This window comes from Hibiscus syriacus, unplaced genomic scaffold (assembly GCF_006381635.1).
Source record: "Hibiscus syriacus cultivar Baekdansim isolate YM2019G1 unplaced genomic scaffold, ASM638163v2 tig00110634_pilon, whole genome shotgun sequence".
In the NCBI taxonomy this organism is placed as follows: domain Eukaryota; kingdom Viridiplantae; phylum Streptophyta; class Magnoliopsida; order Malvales; family Malvaceae; genus Hibiscus; species Hibiscus syriacus.
This window is the reverse complement of record NW_024062807.1, coordinates 479,844-501,366: the sequence shown is the minus strand read 5'-3', so window position 1 is coordinate 501,366 and position 21,523 is coordinate 479,844. Positions and strand designations below refer to the sequence as shown.

General features: G+C 34.6%; 1 protein-coding gene, 1 non-coding gene and 1 pseudogene across 3 annotated transcripts; 2 read left to right on the top strand and 1 right to left on the bottom strand.

The window, feature by feature from the left end:
• The first annotated feature begins 1,917 nt into the window (after positions 1 to 1,917).
• On the top strand, positions 1,918 to 10,722 carry LOC120136591. 2 transcript variants are annotated; one of them, XM_039152570.1, is made up of 9 exons: positions 1,918 to 1,929; positions 7,501 to 7,607; positions 7,744 to 7,846; positions 7,941 to 8,000; positions 8,498 to 8,560; positions 8,674 to 8,874; positions 9,345 to 9,456; positions 9,530 to 9,747; positions 10,435 to 10,722. In XM_039152570.1, exons 2-9 carry the CDS (start codon positions 7,507 to 7,509, stop codon positions 10,525 to 10,527), a joined length of 951 nt encoding a protein of 316 aa, XP_039008501.1. In that variant the 5' UTR covers positions 1,918 to 1,929; positions 7,501 to 7,506; the 3' UTR covers positions 10,528 to 10,722. The 2 variants fall into 2 exon arrangements, with proteins under 2 accessions (XP_039008501.1, XP_039008502.1); XM_039152571.1 differs by lacking the exons at positions 1,918 to 1,929; positions 7,941 to 8,000 and having other exon boundaries at positions 7,428 to 7,607.
• Positions 10,723 to 13,523: 2,801 nt separating this feature from the next.
• LOC120136664 lies at positions 13,524 to 13,741 on the top strand. Its single transcript, XR_005517365.1, has one exon. It is a non-coding gene; the product is annotated as a small nucleolar RNA U3 (small nucleolar RNA).
• Positions 13,742 to 15,418: 1,677 nt separating this feature from the next.
• LOC120136661 lies at positions 15,419 to 20,481 on the bottom strand (annotated as a pseudogene).
• Positions 20,482 to 21,523: the final 1,042 nt, after the last annotated feature.

Genomic DNA, 21,523 nt, shown 5'->3' with positions numbered 1-21,523 from the left:
TACCTTTTGGTTTCCTGATGCAAAGTAGAGATCAGACGAAGGATTAAACAAGCCATTAAAAAAGGGTAAAGTATGCCAGAGGTCATTGAAATATGCTAAAACGATTGTTTTTGGTCACTGAACTTTCAAAAGTCACAAAATTTTGAAGTTTATAAAATGGTCACTGCGCGTTATAATTAATTGTAAAAGTTCAATAAATTAATGATCATTTTGTAACATTTCAATAAATTTAATGACAGTCTTTACCTTTTTAAAGTTCAATGGCCAAACCGATCATTTTAATATGGTTCAGGACCTCCGGTGTACTTACTCTAAAAAACTGCAGGAATAAACCATACATGACAAATAGGATAAAATCACCACCAGCATCACCAGAAAAACTAAACTCTAAACTTATGTAGGATCGAGCCAAAAAGAAAAGAAACACTTTATCAGAGAAATGGAAGAAAAAAAAGCCAGTGAAATCCTATCAGATATACGCCAGAATCAGTAAAATTTCATTACTTTATTGGTAATCAAAATCTAGTTCCTTTTGAAGCTGACAATCAAGATAGGTAATGCCAATAAATTTCAACAATCGCACCAAATAAGCACAAAGCTTCCCTATAAACATTCACCGAACAGAAAGCCATTCTTCAACTTTATGGAACTTGGTGAACAAGAAAGGACATAAATAGTCCAACAGAAAAAGACAGTGGTAACTTCAAACAACTAAATGACTCCCCATATAGTATTACTATCTAAAATCTAAATCTACATAGAAGTCAGAGTGACTGATTTCATAGTTATGCAGTCGTAAGAGCTACTGGACCATTGCTAAAAGGCAAAAAAAAAAGTGTAAAGCGGAAAGTCGGAGGAAAAGAACAGATAGATGCTTACATCGATAACCCGAAGAGTCGAAACAAGTGATGGCTTTAGCAAAGAAGTTTCAACATCAGGAGCAGATCCACTTCCACCAATATCATGAATTTCTATTTTGTAGCTGACGATCCTCAAAGAGAGAAGAGTAATAAGGAGGATCATAAATGGCGCCTCCTAAAGCTTCATCAGATTCATTTTGAGAGCACTGTCTAAGTAAGGCGTTTGAGGGAGTTGAAGGGGCTAAAAAATCCATTCTCAAATCAAAATCAGGGTCTCTTATATCTGCACCATTGCTTACATACGAAACCCCAAGCCTGTATATCTGAAACCACAAGAGATACGACCATAATCTCACGAAACACCCAACTATCTCCATCGCAAGCGTTAATCTCACCGAGAAAATGAACAACATCCCGCGATTTTCCCTTCTCTTCCCCATCGCCGTGCTCTCTTCGGCATGTTCCAAATATCGTGGGCGAAGAGGACGAACCATGAAACGTCGGGCAAAATGGCGCAAAAGAGCAAAACGGCGTAAGCTCGGCCTAAGCTTTGACTGCCGCTCTCGATGGCGACCAAGCGAACAAGGCTATGCCCAAATTGGTGAGCAACACACCGTTGTACAATGCGCCGAGGGATCCGGTCAAGGCGCACCCAATCTGAATCAATCGAAAAATCGAAAAGATTATGCGCGTGAACAGTAAATTAGGGTTAGAATCAACGAGGAAGAAGTGGAATTACTGGATGTAAATGAGGATGACGGCCACATAGAGAAGCTTATCGTAATCACGAAGACAAGCATGAATCGCATCTCTCAGATTCAGAGAGCAACAACAAATCAATCATCTGCTGCAATTCATCCAAATTTTGATTGCCCCTCCAAAACCAACATCAATCTAATCAAATTCCAACTGTTTCTTTCGTCTTTTTGCCTCTGATTTGGGCTTTTGCAAGGCTACATCGAAATGAAATTTAATAAATCTAAATTAAAAAAAATAATCAGAAAATATTATTAGAGCGACTTACCGAGCTTGATAATATATCAAAATAAATAATTATTTAAAATATTTTTTTGATATATTAACAAACTCGGTAAAGAGTTTAATATTAACAAAATCTGTAAAATTAATAATATTTTAATAATTTTTATCGATTTATTAAAATAATAATAACAAAACCAACAACAATTTTCTACGTAATATTTCCTCTTCTTTATTCTTCTTTTTCTCAGAAGAAATCAGTTTTGTTTATGTATTTTCTGATTTTCCAGGCCGACGAATGAATAACGATTTGGGAAAGTTGCACGTGCGGTAGTTTAACATACGACTGAAACAATTAATTTTTTCTAATTTTATTTATAATTAGGGTAAATTATACATTTAATACTTAAACTATCAATTTAATCTGTTTTAATATCTAAACTTTTATTTTAAAATATTATGTCTAACATTTCTTTTTTTTGTTTTTTAATATCTACTGTTAAAAATTTAATGCATTTAGTCATAAACTATATTTTGGTTCATTTTAGTACTATCAATTTTTCAAAACTTAACGTTAGCATGATACCAAAATGAAAAAAAAAACTAGAAGTTAAGTATGCTTTTAAAAAATTAAAAGTTTAAATATTAAAATAGACTAAAACTAATAATTTAATAACCAAATGCGTAGTTGCACGCACACCAAAAGTCGCTTAACTATGTTCAAATGATATTTTGGTCAACAGAATGGTCATTAAATTGATTGAACCATCACAAAAAATGGTCACTGCAATGTTATAATAATTGTAAAAAGGATAGATATTTTGTGATAGTTCAATAAATTTAATGATCATTTTGTAACTTTTAAAAGTTCAATAACCAAAACAATCATTTTAGTATAGTTCAATGACCTATGGTGTACTTTATCCTTTCAATTCTTACATAAGGAAAACAAGCATATGACAATTCAATACATTCGATTTCGCAGGACATCAAGATCGAAATGAGTACACAATTGTTTTGGGACAATGTGAATACTAACACAACATCGTGACATCAAACCCGAACGAACCGAACACATCGAACAAAATTTTTCGTAGTTTCGATACCGTAAACGACTAATATGAGTCATATTAAAAAGGTCCAGGTATAATTATCACACTAATCCTATAAACCCCTTCAATGCGATCAACAAATGAGTCTCTCAAGCTAGCCTCTAACACGGAACCGACCCTAATTCACAACCACAATTTAAATCTATGTATCGTTCGAAAAATAAATTGTTTTACCCCTCTGGAAGCTATTCTCGAAATCGAAACATCCACAGACTTGCAACGACTTTTCAGATGGGATCCGGGCATTTCATGGGTCGAGATGCCTAATTGTTTTACCCCTCCTATGCTCGTATTAAAATTGTTTAAAAAGTTCTCTTCTAACATAGAACTAAATGCTACCACAACACTACGAAAATTGTTTAAGAAACCGGAAAGGTCCATAGCTACCAATTCGCGACAACTGCAGAAAACCACTCCTACTGGGTCAAGTTTAACTATGAATGTGAGGGAGACATTTAGAGATGGGTATGAGTTGGGTTTTTAGTCCACCTGACCCGACCCGACCCGAGAATAATGAATCCTCTACCCGAAACCTGACTCAACCCGACCAAAACAAGATTTCATCTGAACCTGACTGATATATAACTTAAAAACTCTACCCGACCTGAAATAATAAAAAATATATTTTTATTCAATAAAAATAGTGACTTAATTGAAAAAAATAATATATAGAGTGTATTATTATAATTATTCATAAATATATAAGGTAAATTTATATATATATTTTGGACGGGTAAGATATTTTTAACCTTAAACACGAATCCGACCCGAACATCACATAAAAAAACCCAATCCAACCTGACCAGATCCGATCGGGTCGAAACTCATTGAATTCGAGTCACATGCTCATCCCTAAAAACAATACAAAAGTGGGGAAAATTGATAGTCAACTACGATTCTCGTCAATTCATGCCCACAAAGGACGAGAAATCGAATATCATCCATGGCGATTTCCAATTCACGTGTATCCAACTATTTCTGAAGGAATTAACTCCGAGCGACGTGGGAAAGCTGAACAGGCTCGTGATCCCAAAGAAACATGCCATCAAACACTTTCCGTGCATTCAAAACAATCAACAATGGTGGATACGAAGATCTCGAGCTTGTTTTCTATGACGAATCGGTGAAAACTTGGAAGTTCCGGTATTGTTATTGTCGGAGTAGCCAAAGCTTCGTGTTTACAGGAGGATGGAGTCGATTCGTGAAGGATAAGAAACTAAGCGAAAGAGATGTGATCGCGTTTTACGCATGCGAATGCCACAATGAACAAGAACATGGTGTGAGTTTCTTCTAGATTGATGTGAATTATAACACTGGTGAAGGGGAAATAGAGAGTTTAAGAGAGAGGAATCATCGTCAGTTCATCATAATCAGGGCGATTTGCATGTAGATTTGGGATTGAATTTGGAGAAGAAACATTTCTGCAAATTAGATAATAATTATAAATTTGACAACTGAACTTTACTCTCTCTTATTACACTCATTGTACTTTAAATTTTTTTTAATTTCCTTAATGAACTAATATATGGGGTTTTTTTGGTCACTCGGCCTTTAATAGTTAACGGCGTTAAAACGAGTTATATAGATGCAAAACGACCTCTCTACACAAAGTAAACAAAATCAATTCTATTTCCCTCTTGTTCGGGTTCTGCAGGAGGCAGAACTGAATATTCTCGACCATTAAACATTGAACGCTCACACTCCTGACATTTCTAGTGCTCGAACACGGGACCTAAAAAAATAACAATAATTTTATTACCACCGAGGTCGTTTGGTTCATACACGTTAGCTGCCTTTACCTACATAGAGATGAGTTACCCTATATTAACAAATCAAAATTACAATAAGACACATGCATGTAACCGAAGAGGTCGTACTAGCATGGTTTTTAGAACCTGACCGGTCAGCGAACCGACCGTGCTACCAGTTCAATGGTTCAACCGATCGAACCGGTTAGACCGGTCGAATAACGGACGACGTCATAATTATTTAAAAAATTAAATAAAAATACCAAAAACATTTAATAAAAAACTAAAAACATCCCCACACCAAAATTCCATCATTCATTACTTGATTTATTTCTAATAAAAATCTCCAAACATTACACATTAAATCCAAAAAAAAGTTTATTAACCTTCAAAATAAAAATTATAACTTTTTTAATTTTTTCTTGATGGCCGGTTCTTAGCGGTTTCGGTCTGGTCCGATTCGAATGGTTCACAGTCGGTTCAACGGTTCCTTGCGGTTCACTAATAGCGGTTTACCGGGTTAAAATGAACCGGACCTGACAACGGTTTCCGATTGAACCGGCCGGTCCGGTCCGGTTTTCAAAACACTGCATACTAGCCTAAGGCCTTGGCATCTTATTCTTATGTATCTATTTAAACAAGCTTGCACTGAAATTCTGCCAGAAGAATTCAGGGGGAGAAGTACACACATACGATAGTCCACAGATTAAACAAGTTATATGATAGTCCACGGTCTCTATACTGTTATTCAGCCTTCATGATTCATGCAGTTATATAGAATAGGATTAAACACTCCATTAACACACCATCTGAACGCACCGAGAAGGCAAACGAACACTCATATTCCATATCTTCCCACGTTTTGAGTTTTGACTTGATGTTCGAAACCTATTCATAGCTCGATAATATCAGAGAGTATACCCCATTCGACAAACTCAGAATGGGGGAGAAGTAGACAGAAGGTGAGATAGATAGTTGTCTTCGAGTGTTGTTGGTAGCCTTATGAAATGGTGCTTCAACTAGAATAATGTGGTTTAATCTGTAGGAACATCGAGCATGCGGCAATGGACCAACTAATACAAATGGCTAACAAGTAATGCTAGGTAATTCTCAGATTCCGGGTGCAATTACTGTTTCTACTTGATAACTAAAGCCATTTAGGCTTATTTCGTTTACTAAAACGGACTAAAATCGATAGTTTAGGTACTAAACACGTTAAGTTTTTAACGGTTGGATACTAAAATAAAACAAAAAACTAAACATTATGTATGATTTTGAACAAAATTGAAAGTTTAAATATTAAACATATTAAGTTTGTAATGGTGAGATACTAAAAGGAGACAATAACTATACGTTAAGTATGATTTTGAAAAAAATTGAAAGTTTAGGTACTAAAACAAACCAAAACAAATCTTTTATTTATCAAATGCGTAGTCTATCTTATAATTTAATATCTTAATTAAAATATTCTTACAAATATATTTCACCGTTAAAATTCAAATGAGCTTAATCTTATTAATAATAGTTTATTCTTTAGATATTTTATTAATTTAGTCCCCATTCTACATAATTCAATAAATTTAATTTTTTGTATATTTATAAATTTTATTAATTTAATTATCTTTTACGATACCGTCAAACCAAATGAGTCTATTAAAGTGTTATATAGATGCATAGAGTGGGGTAAGTGATACGAGACAAATATTGAGTTATTTAAAATTGATTTGGTCAAAATTAAATAAATATTCGACTTGAAAAATTTTCGGGCAACTCAAAACATAATATAATAAGATTTTACTTTTAAAAAATTATATTTTTAATAATATTAATATTTATATATTTTTTTTAAAATCATGTATCAAAAGTTCAAGTTCGAGTTTGAATTTGGGCTTCAATCGAGTTAAATTTAATATTTTTTTTTATTTTGAGCTTACAAGCTTTAATTAATGGTTTCGAGTTCGAGTCGAGTTTAAAAATTTTAGGCTCATGATTTTTCAAACCAATTCGAATTTTATTTTTAAGTTTTCGAGTAGAGTCGAGCTAAACAATATTCGAACTAACTCAACCAATTTACAACCCTAAGTGTACAAAGAAAATAAGTTCATACTAAAGATTTTATCAACTTTTTTACTTAATTTATTACACAAAATAATATTTTATTTGAAAAATATTTAACATCATATAAGAATAAAATGGACACTATAATTTAGTGAGTGAATAAATCGTTTACCCTTTTTCCATTAAGAAATTTATTGGGACAAAAATGGTAAAATTGGTCCAATACAGTAAGCGGTTTTATTTAGTCCAATACGATACCATAGATATTATTTTAAGAATTACGACATTTGTTACAGTGATTTAGAACTCGTCATATGAAAATGATGAATTTTAATAAAATATATTTTTTATTTGAACTTATCACTTCGACGTAACAAAATCCAATAAAAAATACTTTTTAAAAAAAACTTGTTAATTCAATGTGACGAGATTGAATAAAAATATTATTTGAGCAAACTCGTCACGTGAACGTAACGGGTTTTTCTTGTACTGTAACATTTACCGTAAATCCCAAATTAATTTTTGAGACAATTTTTTCTACCCGTATGGCCTATTGGGCCAATTTTGCCCTCAAAGTATTAGTGACGGCCCAGATCTCAAAGACCCAAAGTCTAAATTAAGTGAACACTGCACCTTCCTTTGTTGTTTTTCAAGTGCTAATGAAATTCTGGTTCTCTTCACATACGAATTGATCGGACCAAATTATTCAGTTAATAAGAAGAAGAAAAATACACAATACCAATCATCGCGATGGGTTTCAAGATATTTGTGGTGGCGATGATGGTGGGTTTCGTTGCAGCGGCGCAGATTTCAGCGGCATCCACTGTTCCCGCTTTTCTATGGTCTCCGGTGTAAGTTCTTTTGTCTTAATTTCTGATTTCATTGGATCGAATTCGTAAAATTTGAAAGTTTCTAGTTTAGGGTTGTTGTAAATTGGGAATTGGGATCTCGTTTTCTTTCAAATATATATTGATTTGTGCTTTGCAGCTTATCCAACAATGAATTGAAGGAATCTGTAAATTATCAGATCATGTCTCCTAAGGATCTAGCTAACTCTGTTCTCTCTCAAGGGGGTTGGTCTGACTTACTGGTATTTTGAAGTTTCTTTCTCTTCAGTCTTATAGCCATGGTTTTAAATTTGCTGGTTTCCTTAATTAATTGCGATTTTTCTGTTTTGATTTTAGTGCTCTGAGAGGAAAAATGAACGCTCTGTCAATCTCGCCTTTGTTTTTGTTGATAGAGAGGTAATATTCTTCGAATTTCATGTTTTGTGTTCTAAGCTTTCAGTTTTCAGCATCTTTTTGTCATCAATAATCACTGCCTACAACATGGAGAAGTGATATACTAATGATATTAGTGGACCTTTTTTCCCCCTCGATGATGATGTATTTTGCAGAGTGAATTTCTTTACTTCTTTCGGTAGTCAATACTGTAGTCGAATAGATTTGCAACATTATTTTTCATGTAATCTAGAATCTAAATGAGTTGAAAATAGTTAGCATGCTGGATGATGTATAATAGAAACATTATTTGCAACATTATTTTTTGTCACGATCTGGATAGACATACTGTTGTGACCTACTGTTGTGATGTATGATGGTAGTATGCTTTTTATTATTTCCTTGAAGAGGTTGAAGGTACATTTAATTCGCTGTTGCATTGTGATAAATTGCATGCCGTGCTAGCTTCCTTTTTCGCTTGACTTAAAGATGTTACTTAAGGATGTTGGTCTTTTTTGTAGTTGCACTCTTCAGATGTTGCAGGAAGCAAACATGTGGATCCGGCTCTTTTGAACTTGCTTAAGGTGACTAGATTTCACCTGGTTACAATTCTTCTATATATATTCATCAGTTAATGCATTAATTACTTTAGATTCAACGTCTCTGCTTTTTCATAATGATGCGTATCGTTGAACAGGCCTCTTTTACCAGGTCCAACTTCTCATTGGCATTTCCATATGTAGCTACCTCTGAAGAGGAAACAATGGAGAATTTGTTGGTTTCAAGTTTTAAGGAAGCTTGTGGGCATGGTTTGGGAATCAGTAATGTTGCATTTTCAGAATCATGCTCTATAGAGGGTGGCGGTTTCCAGAAACTTGGAAACTTGCATTCGATCCATGTAAGTTAACTTCAATAGTTTTTTTTTAAATAAATAAAATGCATCAATACAAAATGTGGGGCAATTTTCCTTAGATAATGTGGTGGAAAAAAAAGATTTGCTCATATGGCGTGAAGAGGAAATTATTTTCCCAACTAGGGTGGTGTGAATAGTGTATGGGAGAAGACGTCTGGAAAACTTGGCGTCTCTGGGAAGACGCCTGTCTGGGTTGATACATTGATAAGGTTGGCTTTCACCTACATGCAGCATAGGGAAGACGCCAGTGGTTTGAGCATTTTCCCCTCATCTACGATTGATTTCACCCTACTTGGAAAAATAATTTCTGCAACACCCCTACGAACTATTTTTTTCCACAACATTAACCCATCAAAATTACCCAAAATGTGGTAGTATGACAATGATTTTAGCATTTTTTTTATCTCCATCTTATTAAACCCTTTTCACAATTTTCTGATAAAAAACATAAGCAGGATCATCTAGTTTCAAGGATGGAACAGAGAACAAAGGGGGAGACCGATTTGGTTGTTCTATGCCATGGAGGCTTTCAATCTCTGAAAGAACTTGACCAACCATTCCCCGAGAGTATGTGTCTTATTTTGTTGAAGATTCATTTATTCGAAACGTATTCATTTGTTGTTTTTATTTAAATATGCAGGCGAGATTTTGAATGAAGTTATGAGTTCAGTGGAGCAATCCGGGGCTAAATATGCAGCTCTTTATGTTTCTGATCCTTTTAAATCCACCCACTATCCCGGATATAAAGAGCTTGAAAGGTTTCTTGTTGAAGATAATCCCAAGAATGCTTCAGCCAGTGGTCAAATCTGTGATGAGGTTTGCAAGCTAAAATCGTCACTCCTAGAGGGAGTTTTAGTTGTAAGCCTCTGCCCTTGTGCTTCACACTTCTCTCACCTCTAATCTAACAGCAATGTCTTTCTATTAGCGCGAAGTTCGTTTATTTATTGAACGAACATGAACAAGATTTTCTGTTGGTTTAATTAAATGAACGAACATGAAGAAAGGGCTCCTTCGTTCATTTACATTCGTGAACGTTCGGTAATCCGTTTGGTTATGTTCGTTGACGTTCAGTAATCAGCCTGTTTAATTAAATTTATATTAATGTTCGTCTATTTATAGTATTTTAAGAATTTTTGCTTGATTTAAAAGAAAATTATATTTTATGTTCGTTCGTTTATCATTTTAATGAACGAACATGAACAAACTACATTACTTAACAAGTGAACACGAACGAGAAATTATTTTTGTTTAGTTGTTCGTGTTCATTCGGTTAAAGTTAAACGAATGAACATGAAGATATACTTGTTCGTGTTCGTTCGGTTCGTTCATGCCTACTTTCTATTATATGGTTATATATATGGATATACATTATTGTCTTTCAGTGTTAACTAATCCGTTCTTGGATTCGGTATGCTTTTATTTTTATCAGTGCGGTGATATGATTATACGAATTTGAATATGCATTCCGGTCTTTCAATGTTCATAAAAGTGTTGCCGCTGTGACATATATGGGGTTCTAATGTGGCTGCACTACTTGATTTTCAGGGACTCGTGTTGCTTTTAATTTTAGTGTCGGGTCTTTGCTGCATGATGGGCATCGATACGCCAACAAGATTCGAGGCGCCACAAGATAATTGATTGTCTATTTGGTGCAACCGAGCGTCTTTATTTTGCAATAAGGCTTTCGTCCTTAATGATATCTAGGAGTTTGTTCTTTGAAACTGCACAAGACCGTCATCTATGGCCTTAAACAAGCACCACTAGCTGGGTATCGAGAGATAAGTAGTTTTCTGCTTCAATATGATTCAGAACTCAGTTTCATATGTCTGTTTATTCATCCATATGCATTTTATTTCTCAGTTTATTTGAGTGATGTTGCAACTCGTAGGAAATAATAATATGATCTGCAGTCTATTTTTGCAACAATAAACTTAGGTGGCATTTGGTTGGATGGAATCCCTTGGAATTGGGGAAAATTAGAATCCAATTTCACCACTTTCCCATGTTTGGTTCAAGTTTTCCAAGGGAATTGGAATCCCTCATGGCTTCAACTTTCCATCAAATGAGAGAAATTGAATTCCATCCAAGAATGGATGAAATTCAATTCCCTTGTTGGAGGGAATTGAAGTTTGACCATACTACCCTCATCAATCTTTTGGTAACTTATTCATATATTGAATAAAAATATTTTTTTTATTATTTCGGGTCGGGTCGGGTGAAACTTTATTTTGGTCGGGTCGGGTCGGTTTTTTTAAGTGTGATATTCGGGTCGGGTCGAGTTCGTGTTTAGGGTGAAAAATATCCGACCCGAAAATATATATAATTTTACCTTATATATTTATGAATAATTACAATAATATCCCTCTATATATATATTTTTTTCAATTAAGTTATTGTTTTTATTAAATAAAAATATTTTTTATTATTTCGGGTCGGGTCGGATTTTTAATTCATATATTCGGGTCGGGTCGGGTGAAACTTTATTTTGTTCGGGTCGGGTCGGGTTTTTTAAGTGATATTTTGGTCGAGTTGGGTCGGGTTTTTTTAAGTGTGATATTTGGGTCAGGTCGGGTTTTTTTAAGTGTGATATTCGGGTCGGGTTCGGGTTTAGGGTGGAAATAACTGGACCGACCCGAAAAAATATATAATTTTACCTTATATATTTAGGAATAATTACAATAATACTCCTATAATTGTTTTTCAATTAAGTCAATATTTTTATTGAATAAAAATAATTTTTTTTATTATTTTGTGTCGGGTTGGGTCGGGTTTCTAATTCATATATTGAATAAAAATAGTTTTTGGTATATTTTTTGGTAACTAATTAACATACTCTGATTGGAATGTATCGAAATATTGTTCTATCTTTTGGTAACTTATTAACATATTTTGATTGCGATGATTTTAACTTATAATGTTTATTAGCATGATTTTTATAATTTATTGAAATAAATAATCAATCAATAAAATGAAAATTTAATATTTTTTAATTTTTTATAATATATTACAACATGTAAGTTATAAAACAATCTAAAATAAAGCAAAAAAAATAAGAAGGGCAATTCTGTCATTTTATATTACTGAATTAAAATTCATCGGACATGTCTGCGAACCAAATAGAATATGGAATTGGATTCCAATTTCATTTCATGCTAATCAAACAAAATATGGAATTTGATTTCAATTCTTGATAGATTCCAATTCCTTTACAGATTCTAATTCCTTCACAGATTTCAATTCCCTCATAAACATTACAGCGAACCAAACTCCACCTTATATGCTAGTCTTGAAATATCTTGGCTCTTTGAATTATTCGATCTGTGTTGGGTAATCAAAAACTTTACAAGGGTTGCTTCTTTTATAAACGTTTGTAGTTATAATATCGGAACAAAAACGATGCATCGACTGATATGTTATTGGCTGGTTTAGGTTAGGGATGGGTCGGGTTAGGTCATATTTTTGGCACACTTGAATCCGACATGAGTATTACACCCTGTCACCTGTCATCCAACTTGGTTTATGGATGGTTTATGGAGGCTTCACCTGATATGATTTTTAGGGTAAAAACTTGTATTCGATCTGACACTATATATATTCGCAATTTCCATTTTTATTAGATAAAATAGGATTTAATGGGATATTATTACAATTATTCTTTAAATAGATAAGGTATAATTATAATATTATCTTGGGTAGGGTTGAGAATTTTTAACTTTAATCCAAATTTGGCCTATTCTCACATTTTAAAAAGATTGAACCGAACTTATTTTTTCTTAAAATAAATCATCCCTTATAAGATCGGATTGAAATCCATCGAATTCGGGTCAAATTCCCTTAGAGCTTAAAAGGGTTGTTTCTTTTAACAATCATATTTTTTTAATTGTCTAAGAGTGTAGAGTCCTCAAATTTTCAGACAAAAAATTAATTAAATCAAAGTTTTCACCCATCCGAAATCTTAAATCGAGAAATTAAATCAATTAAGTTATTGAATTAAAAAATTAAATTAATTAATACATTTGATCGGTTTTGACGGTTCAATATATATATGATCATTATGTGATACAATGTGTTTATGATTCTTTCATGTGAATTTTATTGATTTTCATAAAAAAATTAAAAAAGGTTAATAAATTTCTAGAAATTTCAGTCGACGATATCTGCAATATCTTCATTCAAATCTAACTAGAGAAAACACATTCAGTATAAATATGATCGTTGGATTCATTTTCAGAGCCACAAAGATAACAACTTGGGTCAATCCGACTCCCCAAGATAACATACGAACTTTTGTTGACAAGCGATCCAGGAGCGCAGAGAAGTTTTACAGTACGACACCTTAATATACAACTAAAAAAAACGTTATTAGTTTTTTTTATTATTTAAATAATAAAATCGGTAAAAATTATCTAAAATATTATTATTTCTACCTAAAACATCAATGTTTTATAGTTAAAAAATTCAACCCAACCTCGATTAAAAAAAAATCCAATCCCATCATATTATATCGGATTGAAATCCATCAAATTCTGGTTAAATTCTCATCCCTAATTATGAATGATGCTTGTTAGATCCCACGTCAAAAAGGAAAGATAATATTAGGTTGTATTTAAGTCGGAACCAAATATAAGTAGGGCACGACCTTACTTGAACAGAATCTGTTTTATAGGCTCGTACCTCTGTATCCTAAGTTCTAAGGAGACAGGATTCCAAGTCTGGTTGATGAACCGAGACTGTGTGATCAGAGCGTGATTATTAATCCAGGAGTCTAAGCGATGTGGCTTCTTCGATCGCAGAGGATCGTTCACGGTCTGCCTCGTCTGGCCGGAGTGGTCACGCAGTTGTCTGACAGACTTCACCTCTTTTTCTCTCTTTTTTTTTGTCCTTAAATAATCCAAGATTCTACAACTCCTGCTTCTCATTGTCTCTTCGTAGTCTGTTTCTTCATGGAGGTGATGGAGAAAGCCTGGAATTCGGAAAGGTAAGTTAATCACTTAATTGCAGTAAACTATAACTGAATTCCATGAATTTGGAATTGGATGCGCCTTGCGTGTAGATTTCACTTTGAATTAGCTTTTATGATCTTTTTGATGAATTTCGATATTTCTCGTGATTCGCCAATGAACGCGTTTATGTTTATATAGATTCTCTGTTTCTGTACCTCACCTTGATTTCTGCATGCTTTAGTGATTGTATTCTACTGATAAAGCGACGATTTGATCGATAAAGCCGGAGCTCGTGTTTTCACCCGTCATGAAGAGGTGTGCTAGTATTACAATCTAATCTAACCTTTATTTCACAAGTTTGTTTCATGGCGCAATTGTTGTTGCAGATCCTTGATGTGGTTAAGAGCTTAGAAGAGAGCTTAGCCAGGTCATAAAGGCAAAGAAGGAAGCAGGCCGCAGCGGGACTTAGAGAAGGTACGAAACTTCACGAGATCATCGGAAAAGATCATTTTACGAAGCTTCATCTTTTTCGGCTAACTGGTGTAGGAAAGTCCGAATTAGCGAAGGCACTAGCGACCTACTTTTTTGGCTCCAAAGAAGCTGTAATCAATCCACTTAGGGGCTCTAAATTCAATTTATTTGAAACACGTAGCATTAGAGTTTCATAAGTTAACTTTTGTAAAGACAATTTTAGTTGAAGATTCATGGGTAAAGGCATATATTGTAAAACACACATGAACATTATCCCATGACCCTCAAAACACAAATCTATCCAAACATGATCAACATTAGATGATTTCATGGTTGTAAATTAATTTACTAAACAGACGAGCTGCGAAACTAAAACCTGTTGCCGGATTGGGAAGGATGTCGTTGGATATAGGAACGGATGTCGCCGGAGAGAGTGATAGATGGAGATGGAATGAGTTGCGATTTAGGGATTTAGTTTATGTTTCAGTGTTATATACCCAAATTTCAGTTGTGATTTACAGATTCTCGTTGCGATTTACGGATTATCGTTGCGATTTACAGATTCTCGTGCGATTTACGGATTATCGTTGCGATTTACAGATTCTCGTTGCGATTTACGGATTATCGTTGCGATTTACGGATACGCGTTGCGATATACGGATACGCATTGCGATTTACGGATAGCGTTGCGATATACGGATACGCGTTGCGATATACGGATACACGTTGCGATTTATGTTCGCGTTGCGATTTTCATATTCGCGTTGCGATTTTGAAAACTGATTTGCGATTCTGGGGATCGCGTTGCGATTTTATTTCGCGTTGCGATTTTGTTGGTCATTTTGGCAAATCCAAAAAAATTGGTTAAAATTAATTAGGCCAGGTCATCTTTTTAACACGTGGCAACATGATAAACAAGTAGTAGTACAAAGTACACGAGCCACATTGCTTAGACTATAATACAAATTCCAAAAAATATGTAAACACTAATATTTAATTGCACATCATTATATCATAAAATATACACGTCAGTGCCACGTGTATGCACCATGGCATATTTAACAGAAGCCGGTAAAAGGTGTTAACAATTGTATTTACAATACAAATACACTAGATTAGGACTAAATTGCAACTTTTCAAAATATTACAAGGACTTGATACATGCTTAACACATCCTAATATAGCACATTTAACTGGAGCATCAAAAAGGAAAAGATGAGAGATAAAATTCAAGGGAAGAGAGAACAAACTCCATTTTTTTCAACAGACAACTGCCGCCATTGATACAGATTTCATGATACAGTCCTTCCATAGCATAGGCAAGCAAGGTAGAGATTTTTTGCCCATTTTTCCTACACAACATGATAACAAAGCTCACATGAAACAACATACATTCATAATATTTGATATGTTGATATAGATTGCAGATCATCAACTCTATAGTGATCATATTACCTAACATTTGTGCTGGGAAATTGCGACGTGCGTAAGTTTCTTGAGTTTCATCGCCAGGTTTGCGCTTAGGGATGCTCAAGATCAGCGCAGCCTGATCCGAAGTCGCAGCTGTTGATGTGATTCTATAACCGTTCTCCCAACGCCTGTGGATTCCCTCACTTGGATAGAGAAAATCGAGTTCTACGACCTACAAAATTAGTCGACAATATTTAATAAGAAAGCGAATGCAGATGAGATATGACGGACAGAATTCATACTCAACAAGACATTCAGGCATTACTGTTGTGAACACATGACTAAAATAAATCAAGAGCTTTTTAACGTTTTACATCTAATAAACTTTTATGATTAGAGTTAGGTTCCACTCGAATTACTTACTAGTAGTTGTGGTTAGTTAGCCTAAATCCTTGTGTTTTTTATTTTTGACCCGTCGATATCATATTGACTTCAAATTTAACATGAATTCAAATATTTGTAGTGCAACTGCTGAGGTCAAACCTGATCACTGAAACCTGCATTGCGAGACATAACAACACCCCATCTGCTTCCAGCAGTCGCCATTGAGGTGACAGAAAAGCCCTCTCTCCATTTTTGTTTATCCACTTAAAGGGGAAAGAATCGCTTACTTTATATGATTGTTGAGTGTATTGGGTGCCTACAAAGGGTTACCATGAATTAGAAATCTTGAGCCACAATAAGCAAATAAAAAACAGAACAAAGATGTTTGCTCAGATCGTATAAATCCTCTAAAAGTACAAATTTTGATAGAAATGAAAATGATTGTCTACATTCTAGGTTGATGTACCATTCAGGTTCTGTAAAAAAGGTTTAGAACTAAATTGGTACATCATAATCTAAAATGCAGACCTTCGATTTTGCCTTATCCATCAAAACCAGAATTTCATCAGACAATTTAGACAAAACAGAATATCAACTGACCTTTGGACATAATGACGAGGGAGCTTCCACTGTTAGAACCAGCAATAGAACTAATGTAATAGTTCTTCTCCCACTGATCCATGATCCACTCCTGCATAAGTGGAAGAATAAGTCATTCCTTACATAAACACTTCAGTTGTAATAGGAAAAATATTGCAACCATAACAATATGCGATAAGTCACCTTGTGTAAGAAGGAAGGTGAAAGCTCATAAGTTTGGCTAGTGAAACCAGTTCCAGCATCCATGATTAGTGCCCAAAGATTGGTACAAGATGCCACACAGCTTATTAACAGCCCATCTGCCATTCCTTTCTCCACATGTTGGGCCAGCCTTGCATCAGCCACATTGTAATGATACCTAATTGTATGATAACCAAACAGTTGAATCAAAACATCAAACAAGGAAAACAGGTATATATGAACAGATTTTCTCCTAATGGTGTACATGCAGACAATACTGCAAAATACCTCTGCTTCATTGGAAGTCTTGCATTGTAGATTGAAATCCACTGTGTAGCAGGAACACCAAGACGAACCTTCTTCTTGGGTTGATCATCCTCTTCGTCAATGTTCAACCTACCTCGCTTTGGCCTACCTGATAAATAATCTACCAAACATTCATGAATCATGATTATTGTTTTTCTAGCATATTTATACCATAAAATTATTGGAGTTCTATTTATAATCATTAGTTGATTATATAAATAAAAAGTATCACGTGCAGTATTCTTGACAACAAAAACTAGTACACAATAGTACCTTTTGAGCACCATCTGTGTTTATTGGCCTTATAGCTGGATTTGGTCCTATCAACACCTCAAATAGCGATATTAGTTTGGAGTAATTGGGTTCCTCGTCAAATTTCATATTCACCACAATCTCAAGAAACTGCTTTAGTGATGGAGGGCAGAAGCAGCAAAGCATTTCAGGTGATGTAGCCATTTTCTTTTTGCAGACCAAGAATGATTTGTTGTCACCCTTAATTTGAAAGTAGAAGAAAGAATGAGCAAACAAAATAGACGATGAAAGCTAAAACAAGTCTCTGATAAGCAATTCACTGTGATAATTAATTATATCAGCCATACCTGACACCCCTGCCATGGTAACCGGCCTCGATGTAGAAATACGAGCGTATATGCAAGTGACTCAAGATCATCCCTTCTACTAGCAGTTCTTCCCAAATGCGCATGAACACTTGCATACCGAACAGTTCCTCTTATGAACAGTAAATTACAGAACACAGCAATATCAGCAAAAGAGTTTATCAGAAACAATTCTCCAACTAGACAAACATTATACAAACCTAAACATATCAGGACGTTGATCATAATCAACATGCAGTCCACTGCTGCTATCTTTCCACTTTGTTGCTGCAATGTCATGGTGTTGATCAAACATAAGAAAAGAACCTCAAATCAAAACATAAAGAGATACTGCAGGGACAAAATAAATGACTTGCCTAAACCAAGATCAACAAGAAACAACTTCTTCTCTTGTGGCGTAGATGGTTGACCGAGTAAAAAGTTCTCAGGTTTAACATCCCCATGCACATAACTGTATTACATAAGATCAACATTCAGATCAAAAGATAGTAGATACAAGACAAAAGTGTTGAAAACTAGATGAAACCGATATTATAGATTTATAGAGCTTTCATGGAAAGCAGCATTCATACCCTTTGGAGTGCATCTTTTCTAGTATTGATAGGGACTCTACTGCTATACAAGCTACCATTTCTGCAGACATCCTGCACATGAAATTGAGAACAAAAAATTATATCCAAGATTAGTGGGCTTATTCCATGTTAGAGTCCACTTATCCCATTGCTTATGCAAAGGATTGCAAGGCATAAATATTCCATAACGAAGTGATAAATTTGGTGAAAAACTTGCATACATTTTCTTAAGAAGACGATAAAAAGGGAGTACTTTTGTTTCTTTGAATTGTGTCTGATGGAAGAAACTGAGAACAATTGATATTCTGTCTGACATGAGTGGGAAATCTGGAAGCAGGTGTGTGTTCGACATAATTACATTCATTTTCCCCAAGTTTTTCAAAGTATTTTGAGGGTCCTTGGGCTTAATAAAGGGATTCAGTGTATGTTGACTCTCGTTTCAGAACAAGACAATAAGCAAACAAAAAAAAAATAGGGCAACGGGTGGAGAGGGGTAGTCTGAACAAGGTAGAATAGACGGGTCACTTACGTTTGCCCTGAAGAATTCCAAACATCCCATAAGCTGGGCCCTAAAATGTCCATAACCTGAAAATACACGTGTGAAAAACCAAGGATTTAGGATAGATGCACAAACAAAAAAACAAGCTGCAGATCATACCATCACATAATAGTCTCCTTGCTTTCCTTTGTAGTGCACTTTGGGAACTCCATGACTACCACCAAGAGCACTGTTTATCGAAATCTCAACACTAAGTATCAGATATAGTCATATAATTAGAAACGTTACAGAGAGATTAAGAAGGAAATACAGCCACCTACTTGTAAACTTGCCATTCATAAGGAGGACCATAACTACAGCCTTTGCTGTTTCTATGCTCAAATTTCAGAGCTACCTAGAAGAATGCAAAAATGGTAAGAGAACTTATATAGATATCAAGAGTTGGGATCATATGAAACTGTCCATGGCTTGAGACAGTTGAAGTTGGTTTACCTCCATGGCCGCAGAACCTGTTGCTCGTTCATTTCCACCACTAACACGTCTTCCAACAAACACCTGACCAAATCCACCTTTACCAAGCTTTCTTTCTATCTTGTACATGGGAGATCCCCCAACTTGAACCTTTGAAGTTAAAAGGAAAACAAATCCCATTAACCAAAATAAACTGAAAATTTATATTACAGAATTAGAATACTGCTATTGCCAATCACTTCATATAATTAAACACAGTTTAGTAGACAAATAACTTGGGATTAATTGGCTCTCAGCATTTTTAAATTTTATCAGAAAGCAATTGCACAAAAACATAAAGGACTAGAAAGATGAAAGGGTGCCTGACATTAAAAATATTGGAGAAGCAAGTTCCAAAGACAACAATAGTTTCAACAATAAAACAAAGCAATTCAGAAAAAAAAAGAGAAAAAAAATGAAGAAGAAGGCAAAACCACAAGCATACCCTCTCCGGGAAAGGTGCACTATTCCCCTCCTCTTCCCGTCCGGCAGCCTTGTTAGCACTCAACCCACCGCTATCGTCCCCCATCGCAACCTCCTCTTTATCAACTTTCACCAACTCCTTCCTCACAATATCACTCTCTTCCTCCGAAATCACAACCACCTGATGATTAAAATTATGACCCACGCTTATTTGCAGCAGCTACAACGACCTGAGGGTAGTCTTCCCCCTTCAATCTTTTGGAAGCCAACCTTGTCCTCGGCCTACCTACCTCAACAACCTCAGCCGCACGTTTCCGACCTCGATTCCTCCGCCTCGTTTGCGTTCCCGCTTCTTCTGGTTGCTGCGGCAGCGCTAGCTTGGCGCGGGATCTACAGACTTCTTTTCGAAGCTCAGGCATTTCATAAACCCCATACAATTGAGACGAAAACCCAGTAATTCTATCATTGCATAGTTTCTTCTAAATGCAAGATATTTATTACAAATTTGAAATTAATGGGGAAATTATTATTTCCAGAAGAAATTTAGGGAAGCTTGGGTTTAATTAGAGGGATGATTAAAAGATGAGGGGGGAATTTTGCGGGTTAGGGTTAGGCGGAGGAAAGAGGAAAGTTGTGCAGAAAATTCTAAAGAAAATTGGAGGATGGAAAGAGGAGCGGACCAGGCCGACTCCCCAAGTTTTTGTCCGTCGAATTCTTTTTTTTTAGATAAATTACTTGTTCAGTATCTAAATTATTAATTTTGATCTATTTTAGTATTTAAACTTTTAATTTTTTCAAAACCATACTAACATTTAATTTTTGTTTCATTTTAGTACCTTGTCATTAAAAACTTAACATGCATGTGACTAGGGATGGGCACGGGTCGGGTTCATTCAGGTTTTTGGTCCACCTGACCCGACTTGAGAATAATGAATATATTATTTTTATTCAATAAAAAAAATTACTTAATTGAAAATTAATATAAAGAGATATATTATAATTATACCTAATATATAAGGTAAAATTATATTTTTTCAAGTCGGATCGGATTGGTATTTTTCACCCTAAACCCGAACTCGACCCGACCTGAACACGATTTTTTAAAAAAAAACTCAACTCGATCGGGTCGAAACCTGTTGGGTTTGGGTCCCATGCCCATCCCTACACGTGACGCCTTTTTATGCGTAAAATATATCATTCAACTATCTTCTCACTCTTATTTCAGTCACTAAAGTTTATTTTTTAATTCATTACTTAACTTTCAAATTACTCATAATTTAATCACTCTAACTTTCAAATTTATTTTTTATTTTTTATATATATCAATAAAATAATAATAAAAAATGTCAAGTCATAAAAATTATTAATAAAATAAATTAGAGTGATTAAAATATAAGCAGTTTGAAAGTTGAATAGTTAAATTGAAAATTTTTAAACTTCAATATCAAATTACGAGCTAGAATGTAACACCCTCATACCGATACGATAACCTGATCAGATTCGGTGAATCACATTAAGACCACCGAAGTGACCCACAGTAAAAACGATGAAAAAAGTAACGTTTTTATTAAACCATTTAAAAGTTGTTAAATAACTTATAAACAAAAACAATCCAGAAAATCATACATATATTAAAAACATAGCCCATTAATATTCAGTATCAAAACCAGTTTCAAACTCTAAAATAAAGATAAAATATAACATACATGCCCCCTAATT

What these genes read in the sequence shown, in the direction of transcription:
- LOC120136591 (XM_039152570.1), top strand. Translation starts at nt 7,507, where the DNA reads ATGGGTTTCAAGATATTTGTGGTGGCGATGATGGTGGGTTTCGTTGCA. An exon ending in CTCTTTTGAACTTGCTTAAG is followed by an intron (nt 8,561 to 8,673) that starts GTGACTAGATTT and finishes ATCGTTGAACAG; the next exon opens with GCCTCTTTTACCAGGTCCAA. An exon ending in TCCTAGAGGGAGTTTTAGTT is followed by an intron (nt 9,748 to 10,434) that starts GTAAGCCTCTGC and finishes CTTGATTTTCAG; the next exon opens with GGACTCGTGTTGCTTTTAAT.